This window comes from Bubalus kerabau, chromosome 23, assembly GCF_029407905.1.
Source record: "Bubalus kerabau isolate K-KA32 ecotype Philippines breed swamp buffalo chromosome 23, PCC_UOA_SB_1v2, whole genome shotgun sequence".
NCBI lineage: Eukaryota > Metazoa > Chordata > Mammalia > Artiodactyla > Bovidae > Bubalus > Bubalus kerabau.
Genome location: NC_073646.1, coordinates 3,983,286 through 4,003,141, shown reverse-complemented (window position 1 = coordinate 4,003,141; position 19,856 = coordinate 3,983,286). Strand labels below are relative to the sequence as shown.

General features: G+C 50.3%; 2 protein-coding genes across 4 annotated transcripts in view; one reads left to right on the top strand and one right to left on the bottom strand.

Moving 5' to 3' along the window:
- The window catches only part of TRAP1 (TNF receptor associated protein 1), a 49,766-nt gene extending 49,434 nt beyond the window's left edge, over positions 1-332 (top strand). The window contains exon 18 of the mRNA XM_055561580.1: positions 76-332. Within this exon, the coding sequence (XP_055417555.1) occupies positions 76-177 (102 nt within the window). The 3' untranslated portion in view covers positions 178-332. The remainder of the gene's footprint in view (positions 1-75) is intronic.
- On the bottom strand, positions 269-19,830 carry DNASE1 (deoxyribonuclease 1). Of its 3 annotated transcripts, none has more exons than XM_055561581.1 (13): positions 19,681-19,830; positions 9,516-9,941; positions 8,254-8,555; positions 3,768-3,925; positions 3,164-3,344; positions 2,687-2,834; positions 2,246-2,334; positions 1,973-2,056; positions 1,637-1,752; positions 1,373-1,485; positions 1,129-1,283; positions 759-855; positions 269-615 (listed from the first exon to the last, which is right to left on the bottom strand). In XM_055561581.1, exons 6-13 carry the CDS (start codon positions 2,831-2,833, stop codon positions 568-570), a joined length of 849 nt encoding a protein of 282 aa, XP_055417556.1. In that variant the 5' UTR covers position 2,834; positions 3,164-3,344; positions 3,768-3,925; positions 8,254-8,555; positions 9,516-9,941; positions 19,681-19,830; the 3' UTR covers positions 269-567. The 3 variants fall into 3 exon arrangements, with proteins under 3 accessions (XP_055417556.1, XP_055417558.1, XP_055417557.1); XM_055561583.1 differs by having other exon boundaries at positions 3,164-3,231; XM_055561582.1 differs by having other exon boundaries at positions 3,164-3,228.
- Between the last annotated feature and the right edge of the window lie 26 nt (positions 19,831-19,856).

The following is a 19,856-nucleotide window of genomic DNA, read 5'->3' as shown; positions in this document are numbered from 1 at the left end:
TTGCATTTGAGGTCCCTGGGTTGGACCCAGGCCTTGCTCCCCCTCCCACTGACAAGGTGCTGCCCTGCCTTTCAGATCTACGAGAACGCCATGATCACAGCGGGACTCATCGATGACCCTCGACCCATGGTTGGACGCCTGAACCAGCTTCTTGTCAAGGCCCTGGAGCGACACTGATGGCCGCAGACGAGGGGACAGACGCAACCGTGGGGCAAGGCGGCCTGCAGCCAGTCACTAGGGTGTAGGGACACACACAGCAACGACTGGGTGCGCGAATGACAACACCCCCTTTTGAGCTTTATTTAAATTAAAAGGCATTTCTTAGTTTTAGACTTTCTTTCCAGACTGAGAAAGTGGGGGGCTCTGGTGACAAGACCGCCACACTTACAATGGAAGTGGGCCTTCCATCCCTGTCCTCAAATTCCAGCTGCTGCGGGGTGGTTGGGGGCACACGGGGACGAACGGCACTGGGTTCCTTAAGCTCCACCCTCTGCTCTTAACTGTGACGGGTCAGTTGTCATCTTCAGCTCCGGGCGTGGGGCAGAGGTTGTGGACCCCAGAAAGGACTTATGTCAGCGTCACCTCCACCGGGTAATGGTCACTGATGGCCAGGGCCTGTGGGAAGACGGCAGTGAGCGCAGGGACCCCAGACACCTAGTCGTCTACGGTTGTGCGCCTGAGGTGAGTGAGGACTGGCTGAGGGCCATTGGTTTTCTCAAGTCAACAAAAAAAGCAGTGTGTCCAGGAAAAATACTTACCATCTCATTGCTCAGTCTGTATGCAGCTTGGAAGTCAAAGGGAGCGGCTGAGCCAGGAACCACAGAACTCTGGAGCCGAGACCCTGCGACCACGATCCTATAGTAGCAGACACAAGAGCCCAGGGTGTGACAATCTGCACTTGTCACACAACCCCAACCACGCTCAAATGCCACTGTGGAGTCGGTTGGGCCCTGGCTCAACGTTGCCCCAAACTGCGCACCACTGACCAACCTCCATTATCTGCCAGTGTTGTATTCTCCCTAAATGTGCTCCAACCCAAAACTAAGAAATGCCTTTCCTAAGTCAGGAGGGTGAGCGTCCGGTCTTGGGAAGCACTTCTGAAGCTAGTCGCAGAGGCACCCCGCTCACCTGTCATAGGCGCAGTTCGTAGACGTAGCCGTGGTGTCGGCACTGTCAGGAATCAGCCACTGGAAGGTGGAGCTCGTGCGCAGGCGGATGGATGACCACTGCGAGGAGGTCACGTAGCTGCAGTCAGCGTTGAAATCGCCCATCAACATGACATCCTGCCAGGAGACAGCCACGGGTTGGCCCAGGGCACGATGCACGATGGAGGCCCCCAGAGCCCAGAGGGGGGGCGGGGGGCGGGGCTCACGTTCAAGTCCCACTTCTGCTGGACATCCAGGTAGACGTCATAGAGAGAATTAATCTCAGCCACTGCGTCCGATGGGGCCGAGTGCAGGGCAACAATGGCAAATTCCTTGACCTCTGTGGAGACAGCAGAGTGGGTGTTGGCTGGGGTGGAGGACAACAGAGAGACCCCCCGAGGGTGGACGTCTTCCTAAGTAACTTCGGTGTAAGACCAAAGGGGCTGTGGGGTACAGCACAAGACCAGCGTGTCCGGGGCAGGCACACTCACTGGTGGAGGGGGATGAGAACTTGACCACAGTGGGCTCCCGGCTGAAGCTGTCGTTCCCGCAGGACTCGCAACCGTCGTCGTACTGGTAGGTGTCCAGCACAGACACCTTGTTGGGTCTGCAGAAGGCCAGGCCGGAGGGTGGTCAGCCTGGGCTCAGGCACCACGCAGACCCACTGGCACAGAGGCCTCCTGCCTCTGCATGGGCTGAGGCCTCGAGTGGCACAGCCCAGCTCAGACCCCTGCTCTGGGGGCCCCAGTTCTTGCCCCTAAACCCAAGGGGAGGAGGCGACATTGCAGCCTCCTGTGTGCCCGTGAGGCGGAGGCCTGCAGTGTTACCTGAACAGAAAGAGGTAGCGCTCCTTGTAGCTGTTGCGGCCCAGTGGCTCACTGACCACGTAGTGGTAGGTATTTGGGTCATCCCTGGATTGAGGAGACAAACGTCCCAGTCAGAAGTTGGTGGTGGGGCAAGTCCCAGGGACCTACCCCACACCTGTGTCCCTGCAGCCAGGCTGACCTGGCACCGTGCCCGGGAAGAGACAGTCGCCATCGTCCCCCTCCCCCCGGGGAAGGAGATCGTCCTAGGAGATCCTAGGACCCCACTTCACCCACTGGTTGAGATCGTCCAGGAGCTTCCCCACGGCCACCAGGTGGCTGTCTCTGACCTCCTGGATGAGGATGATATCATAACGACGCACGATCTGGGGACAAGGCCAGTGTTGCTGAGCAGGCAGGCGGAGACCGATGTGTCCGAGCCTGCCTGCTGTGGGTCCCAGGGCTGAGCTGCTGCCCCCGCCCCAGACACTCCATGTCACAGCCTAGCCTGGGACCCTAATACCAGCCATGAACAGCACGGCAATAACAAGGGCCTGTTTTCCTGACTGACAGGTGGGCTGAGACCTTGATGCACCACCCCCCCCCCCCCCCCCCCCAATCACCACCGCTGCCAGTCATCCTCAGGACTGACCACTGGCCCAGGATTCCCAGGGCCCGTTAGACGGCCCACCTCCAGCTTCCCTACCCGGAGGGCCCTGGGGACAGATCTGGACTTACCCGCACAATGTAGCTGGCAAGCGTAGCGTTGGACATCTTGGTCTCCCCAAAGGTGCGGATGTTGAAGGCTGCTATCTTCAGGGACAAGCCCAGCTGCAGCAGACCAGCGAGGGCGAGCAGCAGCCCCATCAGCCTGGTGCCCCTCATCCTGGAGCAGGAGGGAGAGCCACAAGTAGGCTGAGGCAGCAGACTGGGCACCCTTTCCTCCCTGAGCCCAGCTGGACAGAAACAGACCAGGGTGAGAGCCAGATGCTTAGGACCACGTAATGGGCCCTAGATCTCCTCACCCCTCACCCGCCAGCAGATGAGCTCCACGAGGGTTGCCAGCCCAGGAAGCCCATGGCAGTGCAGTGCCAGCTCACTGCCCTTCATGCTCCAGACACTCCCTCCACGGGACTGGCTAGGGTTCTCACGGTCAGGCATCCACCACCTATGGGCCACAAGTCACCCAGCCCTTGGGGCACCGGGCACACTCACCTGAAACCTTTCACAAAGAATTCTGCCAAGAACTGGTATTCTTCAGTACCAATTTTCTCCTCTGGCTGCTTAAATAATACAAAGCAAAACACAAGCGGGATCTGCTGCAGCTCCACAGGAATGTTCGTCCCACCTGGGGTTTTAAAGGTTCAGGCAGCTGTGCTCTTTCCCAGGGCATCACCTGGAGGACGCAGAACAATAGCCCTGCCTGTGTGCCTTTCTCAGCAGGTGGGTGACTGGCATGTGTTTATTTTGAGAGGCACAGGTCCTTGCTTCTGTAAAAAGCACCTGATGATATTTGCACTTGATTTTAAAAAGTCATTCAATACAGCCAAAGGCTCTCTGGCTTTTGCACATGTTGCTCTCCCAGGGATGGGGAGCAGGTGCCCTGGAGGGCAGGGCCCCAGCAACACTCCAGCTGCAGGATCTGAGGTGACCTTGGCGCCAGCACAAAGCTCAACTGTGCCTGTTGCGAATGGAGCCCATGGCAGTGGCTCTGTTCCAGAAACCCCTCTCCCCCAACTCCAGCCCCGCTTCCCGACCTTTCCCTGTGGGTGCTTCAGGGCAGTGGGCACCAGGAAGGGGCAGGGGCTGCAGAGCCCACCTTAACTGTTAGCAACGGAGAGCCTATGTGTCCAGGCGCAGGGGACAGGAGCAGGTCACAAGAACACGGTCAGGCAGCAGATCAGGGTCAGGCCTTGGGTCCAGTCATTTCTTTTTGGAATCCTTTGCTTTCCCATTTGTATTCACTTCCTGTGGCTCCTGCAACAAGTCACCACAAACTTGATGGTTTAAAACTATAGAAACTTACTGTCTAATAATTTCAGAGATCCAAATCACTGCACTGAGCTGAAATCAAGTGTCACAGGCTGCACACCCTCCGGAGGTTCTGGGAGGCCCTTTCGCCCTCTTCAGCTTCTGGAGGCTCCTGGTGTCCTTGGCTGTGGCTGCATCAGTTCACTGTCTTCTGTGTCAATTCTTCCCCCTCAGAGAAGTAGGTGAGTGAGTGTAGGGTCCTCCCAGATAATCTGGGACCATCTCTGTATCCTGAGATCCTTTTTGGCTGTGTGATGTTTCCAGGGATTAGGACATGGATGTATCAGAGGGAGAGTGGCATTATTCAGCCCATCACCCCATCAATGGGGGCTCCACCCCATTAGGGAGAGGCTGTGGTCTCCAACAACAGCCCTGCAAGTAGGAAGGCTGAGTCCCTCCCTGGAATGGAAGGGCCTTGCTGTGGCAGGTGTGTGGGGGGTGTGTGTGCAGGGCCACAGGGGACTGGGGTTCAGGGAGCAGGAGTAGCCTGAGAAGAGCAGTCTTCAAGGACCAAGGTCAAAAATCACAGAAGTGTCATGAAGGAGGAGGACATGGGGGATTAAAAACAACTCAGAAAGTAAACCAAGACCAGAACCCCCTGAAGTAATGAGAACATGCTGATGGACAGCTCTGGCGGTCAGCAGGAATGCTAGTCAGCTTGAAACTGCATCTACAATGCAGGGTCACGTGGCCTTGCCCTCAGGCTGCCAGGAGCCCCCCTGCAGCCTTTTGCTAAGGTTGGACTGCTGACTCTCCTGTTTAAAATCTCCAAGACTGCAAGAGGATCAAAATCAAGATTCTAACCACTAACCAAGACCATCAATGCATTCAGAAGAGGTGCCTTCCTTCCATGGATTTCTTCCCTGGACACACAGGTGCAGATCTTTGAGGGGAGCACGGGAATAAACCAGTAGGTGGCACAGCCGTGGCTCACACAGGGTACCTGGACCCCCCCCCCAAGTTTTCAGGGACACAGGCACCCCATCAACCAAACACTGCCCCGTACATGCCAAGGAGCTGCCCTCCCTCACCAACCTGCCAGAAAAAAGGTCCCGACTATGGCCTCAATTGCACCAAGTGCCCAACTCTGCTGCCACACCAGCGGCCCTAAGTTAGGCCCACAAGAGAGGCAGGCAGCTCAGCCCGGGAAGAGCCCAGCCAAGAGTCAGGGGTGTGGGGCCCAGTCCAGTCTCACCCACTGCACCTTCGACCACTTTGAACCTCAATATCTTCAACTCTAAATAAAACGGGGATAAATCCATCACTGCTTTCCTCTTAAGTTTGTCTTAAGGATCAACAGATAGAACAAAAAGACCATCTCACATCTTAAAACTTCATCCTATCCTAAACCACCACTTCCCTGGTGGTGTAGTGGCTAAGACTCCACGCTCCCCACGTAGAGGGTCTCGGTCGGATCCCTCGTCAGGGAACAAGATCCCACATGCCGAAACGAAAAGATCCTGCATGCTAACTAAGACATGCAGCCAAAAAAAAGACCCAGTGAGCGCCCCCAAGAACTTGGGGGTAGAGGGGCGTGACTTGCACACCAGCATGTGGCCCAGGAGACGAAGGTCCTCAGGCCCAGGGGCAAGAAGCACACGGGGCAGCAGGGCACGGAGGCGCCCACCGCGACCTGCAGGCACAGCAGGATGCGTTTTACTTTTGGGGAAATGGTTATACTAGACATCACTCAACACTCCAGTGCTTCAACATGACATCTTGCTACGTTGCTTTGTGTGGTTTCATGTCTGCAAAGCTAGGTTTCTGGCAGTTACGGAAAAGGCAATTACTGCGTAAGTCAATACGGAAAAGGCAACAAGGGTAACCATATCCAGTCTGATTCCAAAATTCAAGAAGAGCCTGACAGGCAAACGTTCCACTCCTAAGCAATTACGGTTACTTAAAAATGCAATGGAAAAAAATTACGTTTACGTTATTTTCCAAATGCCTATTATAAGTTGTTAGGATATAAATACTGTACTTAAACTGTTTGGACTTAACTATTTAAAAATGTTACTTCTTTGGCCTGTGGGTCCCTTAAAATATTTACTGACCTTAACTAGGGGTACTCTGAGAGTCTGGGACCCTCTAACACAATGGGGGTGCCCCCTCCCACAATGGCCCTCGCCTGCCCAGATGCCTCAGGCTCACCTGAGTCCCTGCTTTCCCTCGGCTCCACCCGCTCTGGTTCTGCAGCGCCCGTGCCTGCCCTTCCCCGAACACAAGCAAACGCGCCCATTGGTCTCCCTGCTCCCAGAAACTCTCCCTACAGTCCAGTCTCCACACAGCACCCACACATCTTGTAAATCAGATCACCCTATTCCCCTGCTTAGAATCTGTCATGGGTTCCTCCCGTCCTTTAGGGGAAAGCAGGCGCCTACCGGGGCTGGGCGGTGCGAGCTCAGGGCCCCACTCTGCCCCCAGGGCCGCCCAGGTTCCACTCACAGCACCGCCCCAGGGAGGCCGCCCTCCCCCAACCTGACCGTCCACCAGCATGGCCCCAGTGTCACCTTTTCCATGACCCTTATCTCTGCTTTTCTTTGTTTTAGTGTGTTTGCTCTTACCTGCTTACACTCACTGAAGGCCAGCCTCTGCACTATTAACAGAACATAAGCTGCACAGGAGCAGGGACCTCATCGGTCTCATCCCTGAGAGATGCCTGAAGGGCAGAAGCCCTGAGCTCGCCTGCCCCACCTCCCACACGAGACAACGTCCCCTCCTCACAGACCCCCCCCCGAGAGAACCCGGCAAGGCCTCCTGTCCTGAAGCACAGGGGACACTGCAGGGCGTCCAGGCGGCTTCTGGACACTCGGCCTGAACCGATCAGAAGCTCCCAGGAGCCAGTGGCTGTTGCGCCAGCCCTCAGCCAGATCTGACGTGGATTCCTTCTCTCCCCTCAAGAGGGGTGTTCGCTGGCCCCAAGCCAGCATTCTGGAGGACGAAGGGGCTTCCGTCTTTTACCCGAGACGGTCAGTGTCTCTGCTGGGACACCGCTCTAATCAGGGTCCGACAGACGGTGTAGGTCAGCAGTCATCACTCAGCTCAGCCACTGGCCTTGGCCCATGACCCCACCTTAGTTCACCATCCCTCATGAATTTATTCCCGTTCATTATAAGGAAACCATTAACCCAGGACGGAAAGTTTCTCAGAACGGCATGTGCATGAATTGCTATAATCCACAACAGTTTCAGAGTCACACTCAGCACAGCCCTGACCCTGCCCCCTAACCCGCTACACCAGTGCCCACCGTGCCACTGCCACAGGCCACACCTGGGCTCCATGGCCCACCGGCCTGAGTGCCAACGTGCGCACCTTCTGCACGTCACAGACAAGCCTCCCCTGGCTCCTCGTCCCACCAGAGGCGTTTTCCAGGGTGTGTGCTGTGAAGACTGGCATGCCTTTAGCCTGAGCCCAGGAACAAACAGGCTCAGGTTCCTGATGCCTGAGGCCCTGACAGATTTAACTACAGTCACGGAGCTCTACTGACTAGACTCCCAGTGAGCTGGTAACATTTCCAACAAGGCTGAGTGAAGAGCGTCCCCCAAACCCCCAAGCCCCCTCAGTCTCTCCCAAGCACAGAACGCCGTCTCAGCAGGCTCTCCCCCCATCCAGCGGGTCTCCAAAAGGGTTCAGAGTCCAGGACAGTGTGGGCAGTAGGAGCCGGTCATGGCAGGGTCTGCAGAGAGATTTTCTACTGATTTATCTTCCAGCTCACTGGTCCTTTCTTCAGCTGTCTCTCATCTACTTTTAAATCCACCTAACTGAATTTTAAATTTGTTATTGTACTTTTTCTCTTTTAGAATTTTCAATCTTGTATGAATTCTAATTCTCTGTGAAACTCTCCATCTTACCTGTTTCAATGTTAATCAGTTATTTTAAACTCTATGTCTGCCAACTCCAGCATCTCAGTCTTCTGTGGGTCTCTCACTCTTTCCTTTCTGTCCCATTTATCAGGGTACTTAGCGACTAGACGCAGAGTCAGGCGCTGTGTGTCACAGACGGGAGAGGCCAGGACGGGGTCTCCCTCCAGGGGGCAGCGGAGCGGGCCAGCCACCCAAGGTCTGAGTGGAGAGACTGGCAATTTTAGGGCTGTTCCTCCTGGCAGGCTCTCAACTCTTCCTGGCACCATGAAACTGCCAAAGACCCAGCTCTGCTCCGTATGCACCTTCTGCCTCTCTGGCCCGCTCCCTCTCAGGGATCTCTGCCCTCAGGTCCCACTGCCTCTGCAGCTCCCAAGCCCCCAGAGCTCAGTCTCCCCAACCCCACAAGATTACCTGGGGCTCCGCTGGGTTCTCTGCCTCTGGGCAGCTGCCCCTGCCCAGCCTCCAAGAGTGCCGGTATAGGAGGCAGACTCAGCTCTGCAAGCTCCCCTCTGCGTTGTGGGCCCCAGGACGGCGCTCCAGTCCTTTAAGCAGGTGCCTCGAGTCCGCAGCAGGACCGGTCTGCTGGGAGCAGTTCCATAGCCGGGAGCAGTCTGTCTGTTACCTGGAAGGCGTCACTGATAGAGAGCTGGAGGCTCTGGTGGGTAACTAGGCAAGCTGGTCTGACTAGCAGGCTGTGCGTGGACATCTCTGAGCTAAAAAGCAAGAGAAAAGCAAGCCAATGAGAGACAATCAGAAGGAAACAGACCATCCTCTCTGCCCAACCAAGTCTTTGGGACTGAAGATCTCTGTATCCTGTTTGAAACCTAGAGTATTTGTTCTCATCACCCCAGTCCTAAAGGTGAAGACGGCGCAGGGCAAGGATGCAGCAATGCTGTGCCCTATGGGCTGTCCTGCGGCCCCTCAGAGAGCGGCACACCTGTCCTGAGCTGAGGTTCCCCACCTCGCTCCTAGAGAAGGGGCCTTGGGGCCTGCAGGCAGCCAACTCTGAGCCTCTTTCCTCTCTGGGGACTCTGGGCCAGGTGGGCGATGCTATTTTCTGAAAACTCTAAGTACCTGAGTGCTTCCCCCCTGGGACCAGCCTGGGGCTTCTCTACAGACACTAGAGTGTTTCACACTGATGTTCTCCACACAGTTGTCCTGGGGCTCCTGCGTCAGGGCCTCTGCTCTGCTCCTACCCCCAGACCGCAGGGCTCGTCCCCCACTTAACTGAAGCCTCTGCCCAGACGCCACCCACCACACACCGCACTCAGCAGCAGGCTTTGCCCCACCACCGTCTCCTCCACCCTGCTCACTTTCTCCTGCCCACAGTCACATCCAACACCCGCTGTACGGTCAGCCTCATCCCACTGGGGCCAACGCAGCAGCAACTGAGCGCGGCCTGGCTGAGTGAAGAGATGAAGGCCGGTCAGCGGCCTGCTGGACAGAACCAGGGCTTTAGCTGCTCCAGCCTCTTCAGCCCATTTAAGTGCATCTTACACAAGAGGAACCCAACGTGGTCTTCCCAGATGACTGAGTAAAGGAACAGGCTTCTGCACGGGGCCAGGCTCCTCAGCCTGGCAGAGATGTCCGCCTCCTCGGGAACTGCAGGGCTCTGGGCAGTGGTACTGACTGCACCCCCTGTCTATACCAGCTTAGAAAACACAGCCACTTACCCATGAGGCTGGCTTTCCAGACGCCTTCCCCAGGGCCAGCATAAAAGCATAGTCGCGGGTCAAGGGACAGGGTCTCAGGCAGGAGCAGCGATGACCCCAGGAGACCAGGAATGAGTCCAGTCCGGCTCACTCCGGGCAAAGCCAGAGGGGCCTGAGGTGGGTGCCCTTGTCGGTCCAGGTCCCCACTGCCCAAAGACTGCTGAAGTCGTAGCAGGCCGTGGAGGAGGCCTGTGCAAATGCCTTGATAACCAGTTGGTTCCTCACTTGGGCTCCTATGAGGAGACACTGATCTTCGCAGGAGCCGCAGCCCACAAATGACACAGCACAGGAAGCTGCTGAAATGCAAATCTGCTGCAGGAACAAACCAAGCTGCCACCGTGTCACTCCCTCAGCCTTTGCCATCTTGCTGGTCCCATTCACACGTGACTAGTTTAAAAAGAAGGGAAAAGGGAGCGTTAATAATGTCAGCTGAGCGATAGGACACCTAGCTGTCCTGAAATTTCATCAAGCTCCTGACAGGCTGCTTCATTTGTGTGCTTTACTCACTTTTTTCAAGACAGAGTAACAGGGGCCCCTAAACAATGAGAAAACCAGGCAAGAGGTGGTGTGATGTGTTTTCAATCAATGGATAAGTGCAAGACAAGGATCCGAGAGAGAAGGGAAACCAAGACACGGGGCCCAGTGGTTTGGGGTGGGAGGGCACGTGCGGGGCACCAATGCAGCTCGAGGGATCTCAGTTCCCTGACCAGGGAATGAACCCAGGTCCATGGCAGTGACTATGTCAAGTCTTCCCCACTGGACCTCCAGGGAACTCGGGGCTCTGTGACCAGCCACAGCCGGTGTGGGCTCCAGGCTACAGGGAAAGGGAACACAGACCAGCTGTCCTGTGAGTGGAGGAGACACGGGAGGTCAGAGAGGCCCAGGTGGCTAGAATGTGTGGCACAGAATATTGGGGAGCAGCACTGTAAAGAAAGCAGAGTTCCAGGATCTACAGAGCACCCCCTCAAGTCTTCAGTTAAAGTTTGCACCTGTGTGAGAAAAACTGTGAGGAGGCTGGAACAAGAATCCCTGGAAAGGAGCGGACAGAACAACCTCTGGAGCTCACACAGAAACAGGAATAAACTGTGCCCCCATAAGCCACCAGGGAACGGCTCCCTCATTCACACAGTACTGCCTGGCATCCCCAGAAGGGCTTCACCCTTAGTAATGAGGCCAAATTATCTGTACACCAAAGGCAGCTCTGGATCACCCTAACACAGCTTAGGAGCAGTTCTCTAAATGGTCAACTGATGACAAGCAACTTAACTGCGTGCCAGACCAAGATAAATACTATATGAAGGAATACGACAAAACAACATAAATACATAATGTCCAGTATCCAATAAGGAAATGGGCAGGTCTATTGGTCAGGGGACAGAAACCACAAGGTATTTTAAACAAGGGGAGTTTAGCATAAAGAGCTATTAACTATTTATAGGAACTGACTAAAATGAACCAAAAGGTACAAAATACTCTAGGGTGCAGAGAGGATTCAGAGCTGGGAGACAGCAGTTTACGGGATGGTGAAGTTCACCAGGCTGAGAACCATCTGAGACGCTGACAACACAATCAGCCCAGAAGCTGTCTGCAGAGAGTTCTGCAAAGCCCCCAGGGTGGAGGGGCTGACGAACTCACCAGAAAGCTGCCAGGAGACCAACTCAGGTACCCGCGGAACATGCCTGGCAGTGCCTGTCCCCTTTCAAATATATGAAGAGCCTCATCACTGGCACTCAGGCAAGTGCTGCTGAGTTACTAGGACACTGCCTGAGAAGGTGCCAAAGCAGCTCTCTAGGGCTACGCCGATGTCACAGAACAGGAATGAGCAAAGCGCAAAGCACCAGACACAGGCCCTTTCTCCTTCAGCCCCTCCAATGACAAAGGCTGGCATCAGGCTAGCTGGCAAGGAGGGTAATGCTCCACTATCACAAGCAGGCAATGAAGGGCGGACAGACCAGGCATGTGAAAAAGAAGAAAATATGACTTATGACCATAAGAAAAAGCAATCAACAACAACTGACCTAGAAGTGACAGATATAAAGGAATTATCAGACAAGCACACGCTTCATATACTCAGGAAAGTAGAGGGAATATGACCATAATGAGAGAAACGGAAAATATAAAAAGGCCTAAATGGAACTTCTAGAGATGATAATAATATCTGAAATATAAAACACACAGTCTGGGATGAACAGCGGATCAACACTGAAAAAGATCATACAACTCAAAAACAGCAACTGAAAACTGTTCAAAGAAAGGGCATCGAGGAAAAAAAGGCATCAGACCAACAAGCAATCCAATGTACACGAGTTGGGATCCCAGAAAAAGGGCAAGGAGGCTCTTTAGTTCCTCTTCACCTTCTGCCATAAGGGTGGTGTCATCTGCATATCTGAGGTTATTGATATTTCTCCCAGAAATGAAGCTTCTGCTTCATCCAGCCTGGTATTTCGCATGATGTACACTGCATATAAGTTAAATAAGCAGGATGACAATATACAGCCTTGATGTACTCCTTTCCCATATGATCACTACAAAAATGTACACAAAAATCTATCACTACAAAAAATTAACTAAAGGCCAATCAACACATGAAAAGATGCTCAACATAAATCAGTCATTATTAAAGAAATGCAAATCAAAACTACAATGAGGTATCATCTCACACCTGTCAAAATGGTCATCATCAAAAAAATCTACAAACAGTAAATGACAGAGAGGATGTGGTTGGTGGGAATGTAAATTGATACAGCCACTATGGAGAACAGTAGGACGATTACTTAAAAAACTAAGACTAAAACTGTCCTATGACCCAGCAGTCCTACCAGTGGGCATACATGCTGACAAAAACACAATTCAAAAAGACAGGTACCCCTATGTTCACTGCAGCACTAGTTACAATAGTCAGGCCACGGAAGCAACCTAGATGCCCACTGAAGGGTGAATGGATCAAGAAAACTGGAAAATCCACAATACGTGGCAGTTAAACGACATGCTCTCATACAACCAACAAGTCAAAAAGGAAATCACAAGAAAAATTAGAAAGCACACTGAGACCAATGGACACACACACACAAGAACTCTAGGATGCAGCAAAAGCAGTGCTAAGAGGGAAATTCACAGGTATGAATGTCTCCATTAAAAAAGAAGAAAAGTATCAAAGCGATAGTCTAATGTACACCTTAAGGAAATAAGAGAAGAGCAACTAAACCAAAGCTAGCAGGAGAAAGGAAATAATAGAAGAGTATAGCATCAATAAACAAAAAAGAAAAGAAAAAGAGAGTCCAGTTGTATTTCTACACACTAACAATGAACAATCCTAAAAGGAAATTAAGAAAACAATTCCACTAAAATAACATCAAAAAGATTTAAAATACTTGAGAATAAACTTAACCAAGAAAGTGAAAGACTTAACACACTGAAAAGTAAGCATCGTTGCTGAAAGGAATTGAAAAAGAACACACGGAGACACAGAAAGACGGCGTACCCACGGGCTGGAAGCTTTAGTCAGATGCTCAGCTCAGTTCAGTTGCTCAGTCGTGCCCGACTCCTTGCGACCCCATGAATCGCAGCACGCCAGGCCTGCACCACCCAAAGTGATCTACCTATTTATGCAATCCCTATCAAAATCTCAGTGACTCTTGTCACAGAAACAGAAAATCCTATCTTAGGGTTTTCCATATGGAATATCAAAGGAACTCCCCCGCCCCGCCAAAGTATTCAAAACCACCTTGAAAAAGGACAGAGTTGGAGGTCTCACATTCCCTGACTTCAAACCTCTGTCCAAAGCTACAGTAATCAAACAGCGTGATACCAGCATAAAGACAGACGCACAAACTGCACGACTTCGGGACTGGCAGGGATTTCTTGGATATTACACCAAAATCACCAACAAAACAAAACACAGCTAAATTGGATTTCATTAAAATTTGAAACTTTTGTGCAAAGGACCTATCACAAAACTGAAAAGACAACCACAAAATGTGAGAAAATATCTGGAAATCATTTATCCCATTAAAGTCTGGTATTCAGAATATATAGAGAACTCCTACAACTCAACAACAAAAAACAACCAAATTTTTTAAATGGGAAAAAAAAAAACTTTTTGTAATGGGCAAAGGACTTGAATAGACATTTCTCCAAAGATAAGCAAATGATCAATAAACACATGAAAAATGATGACTGTCATTAATCAGGAGAGAACTGCAAATAAAAACTGTGATAAACTATCACTATCTTCCCATTAGAATGGCTACTATATTTTAAAATTATAAGTTTTATAAGGATGTGGAGAAACTGGAATCCTTATGCACCACTGATAGGGATGTAAAATGGTACAGCCACAGCAGAAGACAGTATTGAGATTCTTCAAAAAACTTACACAGAATTACTATGATCCAGCAACTTCACTCCAAGGTATCCAAAAGAACAGAATGATGAGAAAGTTCTGAAAATGGATAGTATGTGGGTAGTGGTGATGGTTGTACAACAACGTGAAAGCATTTAATGTCACTGAACTGTACACTTAAAAATGGTTAAAATTGTAAATTTTATATTACATATATTTTATCACAATGAAAAACCATACAGCTAACAGTATACTTAATGGGAGAAATTAGATGCTTTCTCACTAAGATCAGGAAGAAGGTAAGATTGTCTTTTCACCACTCCCATGCATCATCATACTGGAAGTCCTAGGTAATACGAAAAGAAAAGGAGATAAAAGTTACACAGATCAAAAGGGAAGAAATAAAATAATCTTTAAACAGAGATGACATGAATTATCTATGTAGAAAATACCAAAGAATTAACAACAACAAAAAACCTCCTCAAACTAATAAATAACTATGACAAGGTTGGAAATATAAGATTAATTGACAAGGGTCAACTACTTTCTTATCTACCAGCAACAGGACTTCTGGTTTTTAGTTCCACATGTAAGGAGATTGGAAGTCACCACTCTGTCCTGACAAGTAATAAAAAGCTGAACTGACTGAAAATCAACAACTTTTCTTGGATCCATAAAGAGCAGGACACCGGGCAAATCACTGTCTCCAAGTCTGAGAGACAGACACATGAATACAAGAACCTTAAATGCACATTACTAAGTGAAAGAAGGCAATCTGAAAAGCCTAGTTGCCTGTTTCCCTGGTAGCTCAGATGGTACAGCATTTGCTCGCAATGTAGGAGATCCAGGTTCAATCCCTGGGTCGGGAAGATCCCCTGGAGAAGGAAATGACAACCCACTCCAGTACCCTTGCCTGGAAAATTCCATGGACAGAGGAGTCTGGCAGGCTACAGTCCATGGGGTAGCAAAGAGTCAGACACGACTGATCGACTAACACACACACACACCATCTGAGTGTGATCAAGGGAGGGCGGGGCTCCCGTGTTCTGCCCAGCCCCTAACTCATGGGAGGGAGGCCCTCTCTTGGGCTGGGTGTTCTGAGAGTACTGCGGCCCTGACTGCCGGGAGCCGGCGAGAGACATTCCACTCGTGACAAAGGTCATGAGGAAGGGGGCTCGGCATACGCAAAGGCGGGATCGAGCCTCGGGAGTGCCCCCGGATATTCTCGAGCATCTACCCCCCAAAAAACCAGAGTCTGCCTACTTTATTGCTTTGTGCTCTCACCTCTGACTTTACTGGGGGCTGTCCCCCACCACCATCTCACTCTCTCTGTCAAAGAGTTAACTTACAGCTCCTATTAATAAAGTTCCTGGGCAATTAGGAGTGTTTAAATCCAAACCCCTCAGATGGCTCTCTAACTCGCCTGACAAGTTTACCCGGACACCTACAGCTATGCATACGATTGTTTACAGTCTCCCAGCCTCCAGAGGCACGGGAAGCTTAAGATATTCAAATAGCTTAGAGCCTCTCAGAGAATTAGAAGCTGTCAGAATAAAACTAGTAAAAGATTTCATTGATGAGCCAATGTTTGTTGCCAAGTTTTCACATCCCTTGAATTGTATCCTTGAATGTGCATTAATTAATATAGTTGGTATGTAGAAAAAATAAGTAGTGGCCTTGGTGTTAGTAACTTTAGACCCTTAAGGTAGTAAATTCTTTCCTTTGTAAACCCATTACACATCCACCCTATAGGAACGTAATCTTATCTTCGGAGGATGGCGCCAAACCTTAAAATAATTACTCTTAGAGAAAATAAGTCTTTGTTGATAAGTGCTTGTCAAGAGTCATAAAATGTTAATAGGCCTCTGGCCAGAAGATGATGTAAATCACCTAAACCATTTGTATACGATAAATCTGCAGGAAAGAAACCCTGGTTTTTGATAAGCATCAAAGACTGCTGACTTTGCATCCCCTATTGTCCTCTATGTGTAACTTAGGGTATAAAAGCCCCTGTTGAAAATAAAGCTATGGGCCTTGCTCACCAACGCTTGGTCTCCCCATGTCATTCTTCCCTTTAACTTCTAGCTGAGTGTCCATCTGGAGCGTGGATGTCCTCTGCGACCATTTATTTGCCTGGGCTTCTAAGACCCACTCGAGAAGGTGTCTAAGGTGGGGCACCTTCCGCTATTCGAGAGGGCGCCTGCGGCCTCCGTGGTCAGAGCTAACCTGGTGTCACGGGTTATATTGATTTTCCGCGTAAACCAAGCCACTCAGCTTCTTTTCTCCACTGAATTTTCCTACTGAGCTATCCTCATTCTATTCCTCTTTATTATATCTAATTAACATTTGAATAGGCCGCCTAGCCGTCTCTCCTTCGAAGACCCTGGATCAGCCGGGGCTGGACCCCGGCACCTGACCATGCTCATCCCAGCTCACGATGTGGCAGATCCACACCAGAGGCGAGCTGGGTGGCCCCAGGCTGCTGCCTTCCCTCTCCCACAGAGTGCTCAGCAGTAGCAGTGGAATGTCACTCAGAGAGCAGTTCACCCCTGTTCTACCCACAGCTCTACGGCCCTGGCTTACAGATTTTTGCCTGGGGTAGAAATAGGCCAGAAAGCACTGACTCCTAATTTCCTCCAAAGGAACTGATTTCATTTGCAACAGAGAGGGAATCAGTTCAAGCTCAAAGGTGCTCTCAACAAAGTAGAGGGTGTGGTGAAAGGCAGGAGAGTAAAGACAGAGGCTGAACCACAGATGACGACACTGCACACTGGCGCCACCAGATGGTCAGTGCCTAAATCAGACTGATTATAATCTTTGCGGCCAAAGATGGAGAAGCTCTAAACAGCCAGCAAAAACAAGACCTGGAGCTGACAGTGGCTCACGCCAAGAAGTCCTTACTGCAAAATTCAGACTTAAAGTACTAAAAACCACTAGGTCATTCAGGTATGACCTAAATCAAATTTATGATTATATGGCAAAGTGACAAATAGATTCAAGGGATTAGATCTGACAGAGTGCCTAAAGAACTACAGACAGAGGTTAGTGACACTGTACAGGAGGCCATGATCAAAACAGCCCCCAAGAGAAAGAAAGGCAAAATGGTTGTCTGAGGAGCCCTCCAAATAGCTGAGAAAAGAAGAAAAATGAAAAGCAAAGGAGAAAAGGAAACATATACCCATCTGAATGCAGAGTTCCAAAGAATAGCAAGGAGAGAGAAGAAAGCCTTAAGTAAACAATACAAAAATAATAATAATAATAATAATAATAGAGGAAAACAACAGAATGGGAAAGACTAGAGATCTCTTCAAGAAAATTAGAGACACCAAGGGAACATTTCATACAAAGATGGGCTTAATAAAGGACAGAAACGGTAAGGACCTAATAGAAGCAGAAGATACTAAGAAGAGGTGGCAAGAATACAAAAAACTGTACAAAAAAAGGTCTTGATGATCCGGATAACCAAGATGGCATTGGTCACTCACCTAGAGCCAGACATCCTAGAGTGTGAAGTCAAGTGAGCCTTAGGAAGCATTACTACAAACAAAGCTAGTGGAGGTGATGGGATTCCAGCTAAGCTATTTCAAATCCTAAAAGATGATGCTGTGAAAGTGCTGCACTCAACATGCCAGCAAATTTAGAAAACTTAGCAGTGGCAACAGAAATGGAAAAGGTCCGTTTTCATTTTGATCCCAAAGAAGAGCAATAACCAAAGAATGCTCAAACTACCGCATAATTGCACTCATCTCACATGCCAGCAAGGTAATGCTCAAAATACTTCACACTAGGCTTCAAACAGTACATGAACCGAGAAGTTCCAGATGTACAAGCTGGATTTAGAAAAGGCAGAGGAAGCAGAGATCAAACTGCCAACATCCGTGGATCATCGAAAAAGCAAGAGAGTTCCAGAAAAACGTCTACTTCTGCTTTATGGACTATGCCAAGGCCTTTAACTGGGTGGATCACAACAAACTGGAAAATTCTTAGAGAGATGGGAATACCAGACCACCTGACCTGCCTCCTGAGAAATCTGTATGCAGGTCAAGAAGCAACAGTTAGAACTGGACATGGAACAACAGACTGGTTCCAAATGGGGAAGGGAGTACGTCAAGGCTGTATATTGTCACTTTGCTTATTTAACTTATATGCAGAATACATCATGTGAAATATCAGGTGGAATGAAGCACAAGCTGGAATCAAGATTGCTGGGAGAAATATCAATAACCTCAGATATGCAGATGAGGCCACCCTTATGGCAGAAAGGGAAGAACAACTAAAGAGCCTCTTGATGAAAGTGAAAGAGGAGAGTGAAAAAGCTGGCTTAAAACTCAACATTCAGAAAACTAAGGTCATGGCACCCGGTCCCATCACTTCATGGCAAATAGATGGAGAAACAATGAAAACAGTGCGAGACTTTATTTTCTTGGGTTCCAAAATCACTGCAGATGGTGCCTGCAAGCCATGAAATTAAAAGACGGCTTACTCCTTTGAAGAAAAGCTATGACCAAACTAGACAGCATATTAAAAAGCGGAGACATTACTTTGCTGACAAAGGTCCGTCTGGTCAAAAATATGGTTTTTCCAGTAGTCATGCATGGATGTGAGAGTTGGACTATAAAGAAAGCTGAGCACGAAAGAATTGATGCTTTTGAACTGTGGGGTTGAAGAAGACTCTTGAGAGTCCCCTGGACTGCAAGGAGATCCAACCAGTCCATCCTAAAGGAGATCAGTCCTGAATATTCATTGGAAGGACTGATGCTGAAGCTGAAACTCCAATCCTTTGGCTATCTGATGTGAAGGACTGACTCACTGGAAAAGGCCCTGATGCTGGGAAAGACTGAAGGTGGGAGGAGAAGGGGACGTCAGAGGATGAGATGGTTGGATGGCATCACCGACTGGACAGACATGAGTTTGAGTACGCTCCGGTAGTTGGTGGTAGGCAGGGAAGCCTGGAGGGCTGCAGTCCATGGGGTCACAAAGAGTCGGACACGACTGAGCAACTGAACTGAAGTGACGGTTCCACAACCTTGTGAATATACTAATAACCAATACTGTGAGAGTGAATTTTATGATATGTAAATTATAACTTCAAAAAACAAACAAACCTAACTGTATCAGTTCCCCAACAAAACTCCTCCTCCTCCTGTATTCGTCACTTCAGTAACTGAAACCACGTTCCCAGAAACTTAGAAATTCTTTTCCAGAAACCCACAAGTATTAACAACTAATTTGGTCACGGCAATCCAAACGCCTCAATATTTCTCCTTTCCCCCAACTTCAACTCCTAAATGCAGGACGCCCTCATTTCCCGCCTGCATCACCGCAGCCTCCTGATGAGTCTTCAGGCTTGCCTCTCCAGAGCAACTTTCACACTGCAACTACAAACTCCTTTAAAAACAGTATCTATGTCGGCTCCCAGGGACCCCAGGTTGAAGTTCGAGCCCTTAATACGATTTATAAGGTCTCTCAGACTTCAGTCCGCGGCGAAACTCTCCGGCTTCACGAGCCCCTCAAATCCTGACAACGTGCACCTGGGAGCCTGGAGAGGGTGGGCATCGCCTCACCTCGGCCCCCGCCCGCACGGGGCCTCAACCTGCTCGCAGGCGTCTCCGGGAGGAAGCCCGCGCTCGGTCCCTCTGCTCCCGCTCCCGGTCTGGCGCCCCCGTTTACCTGTCGGCTCCTGACGCAGATGCGCTCTCAGGGGCCGCCAATGAACCCGCATACATTTCCTGTGTGAACCGTGGTGCACCCAAAATTCAAACTGCGGCGGAGCCCGAAACTCACCTCGACTCTTCCTCAACACTTAGTAGACTTCGCCGGGAGCCTCCTACAGAGCCTCGACCGCGCGGTACTCTGGCGCCGCGCTCCGCCTGGTCCTGCCCCGCGCGCTTGAAGAACGCTCTTAGTCGCGCGCCCCGGCCGCAAAGCAGGATGGGACGCGAGCTTCCAGGATCCCTCTG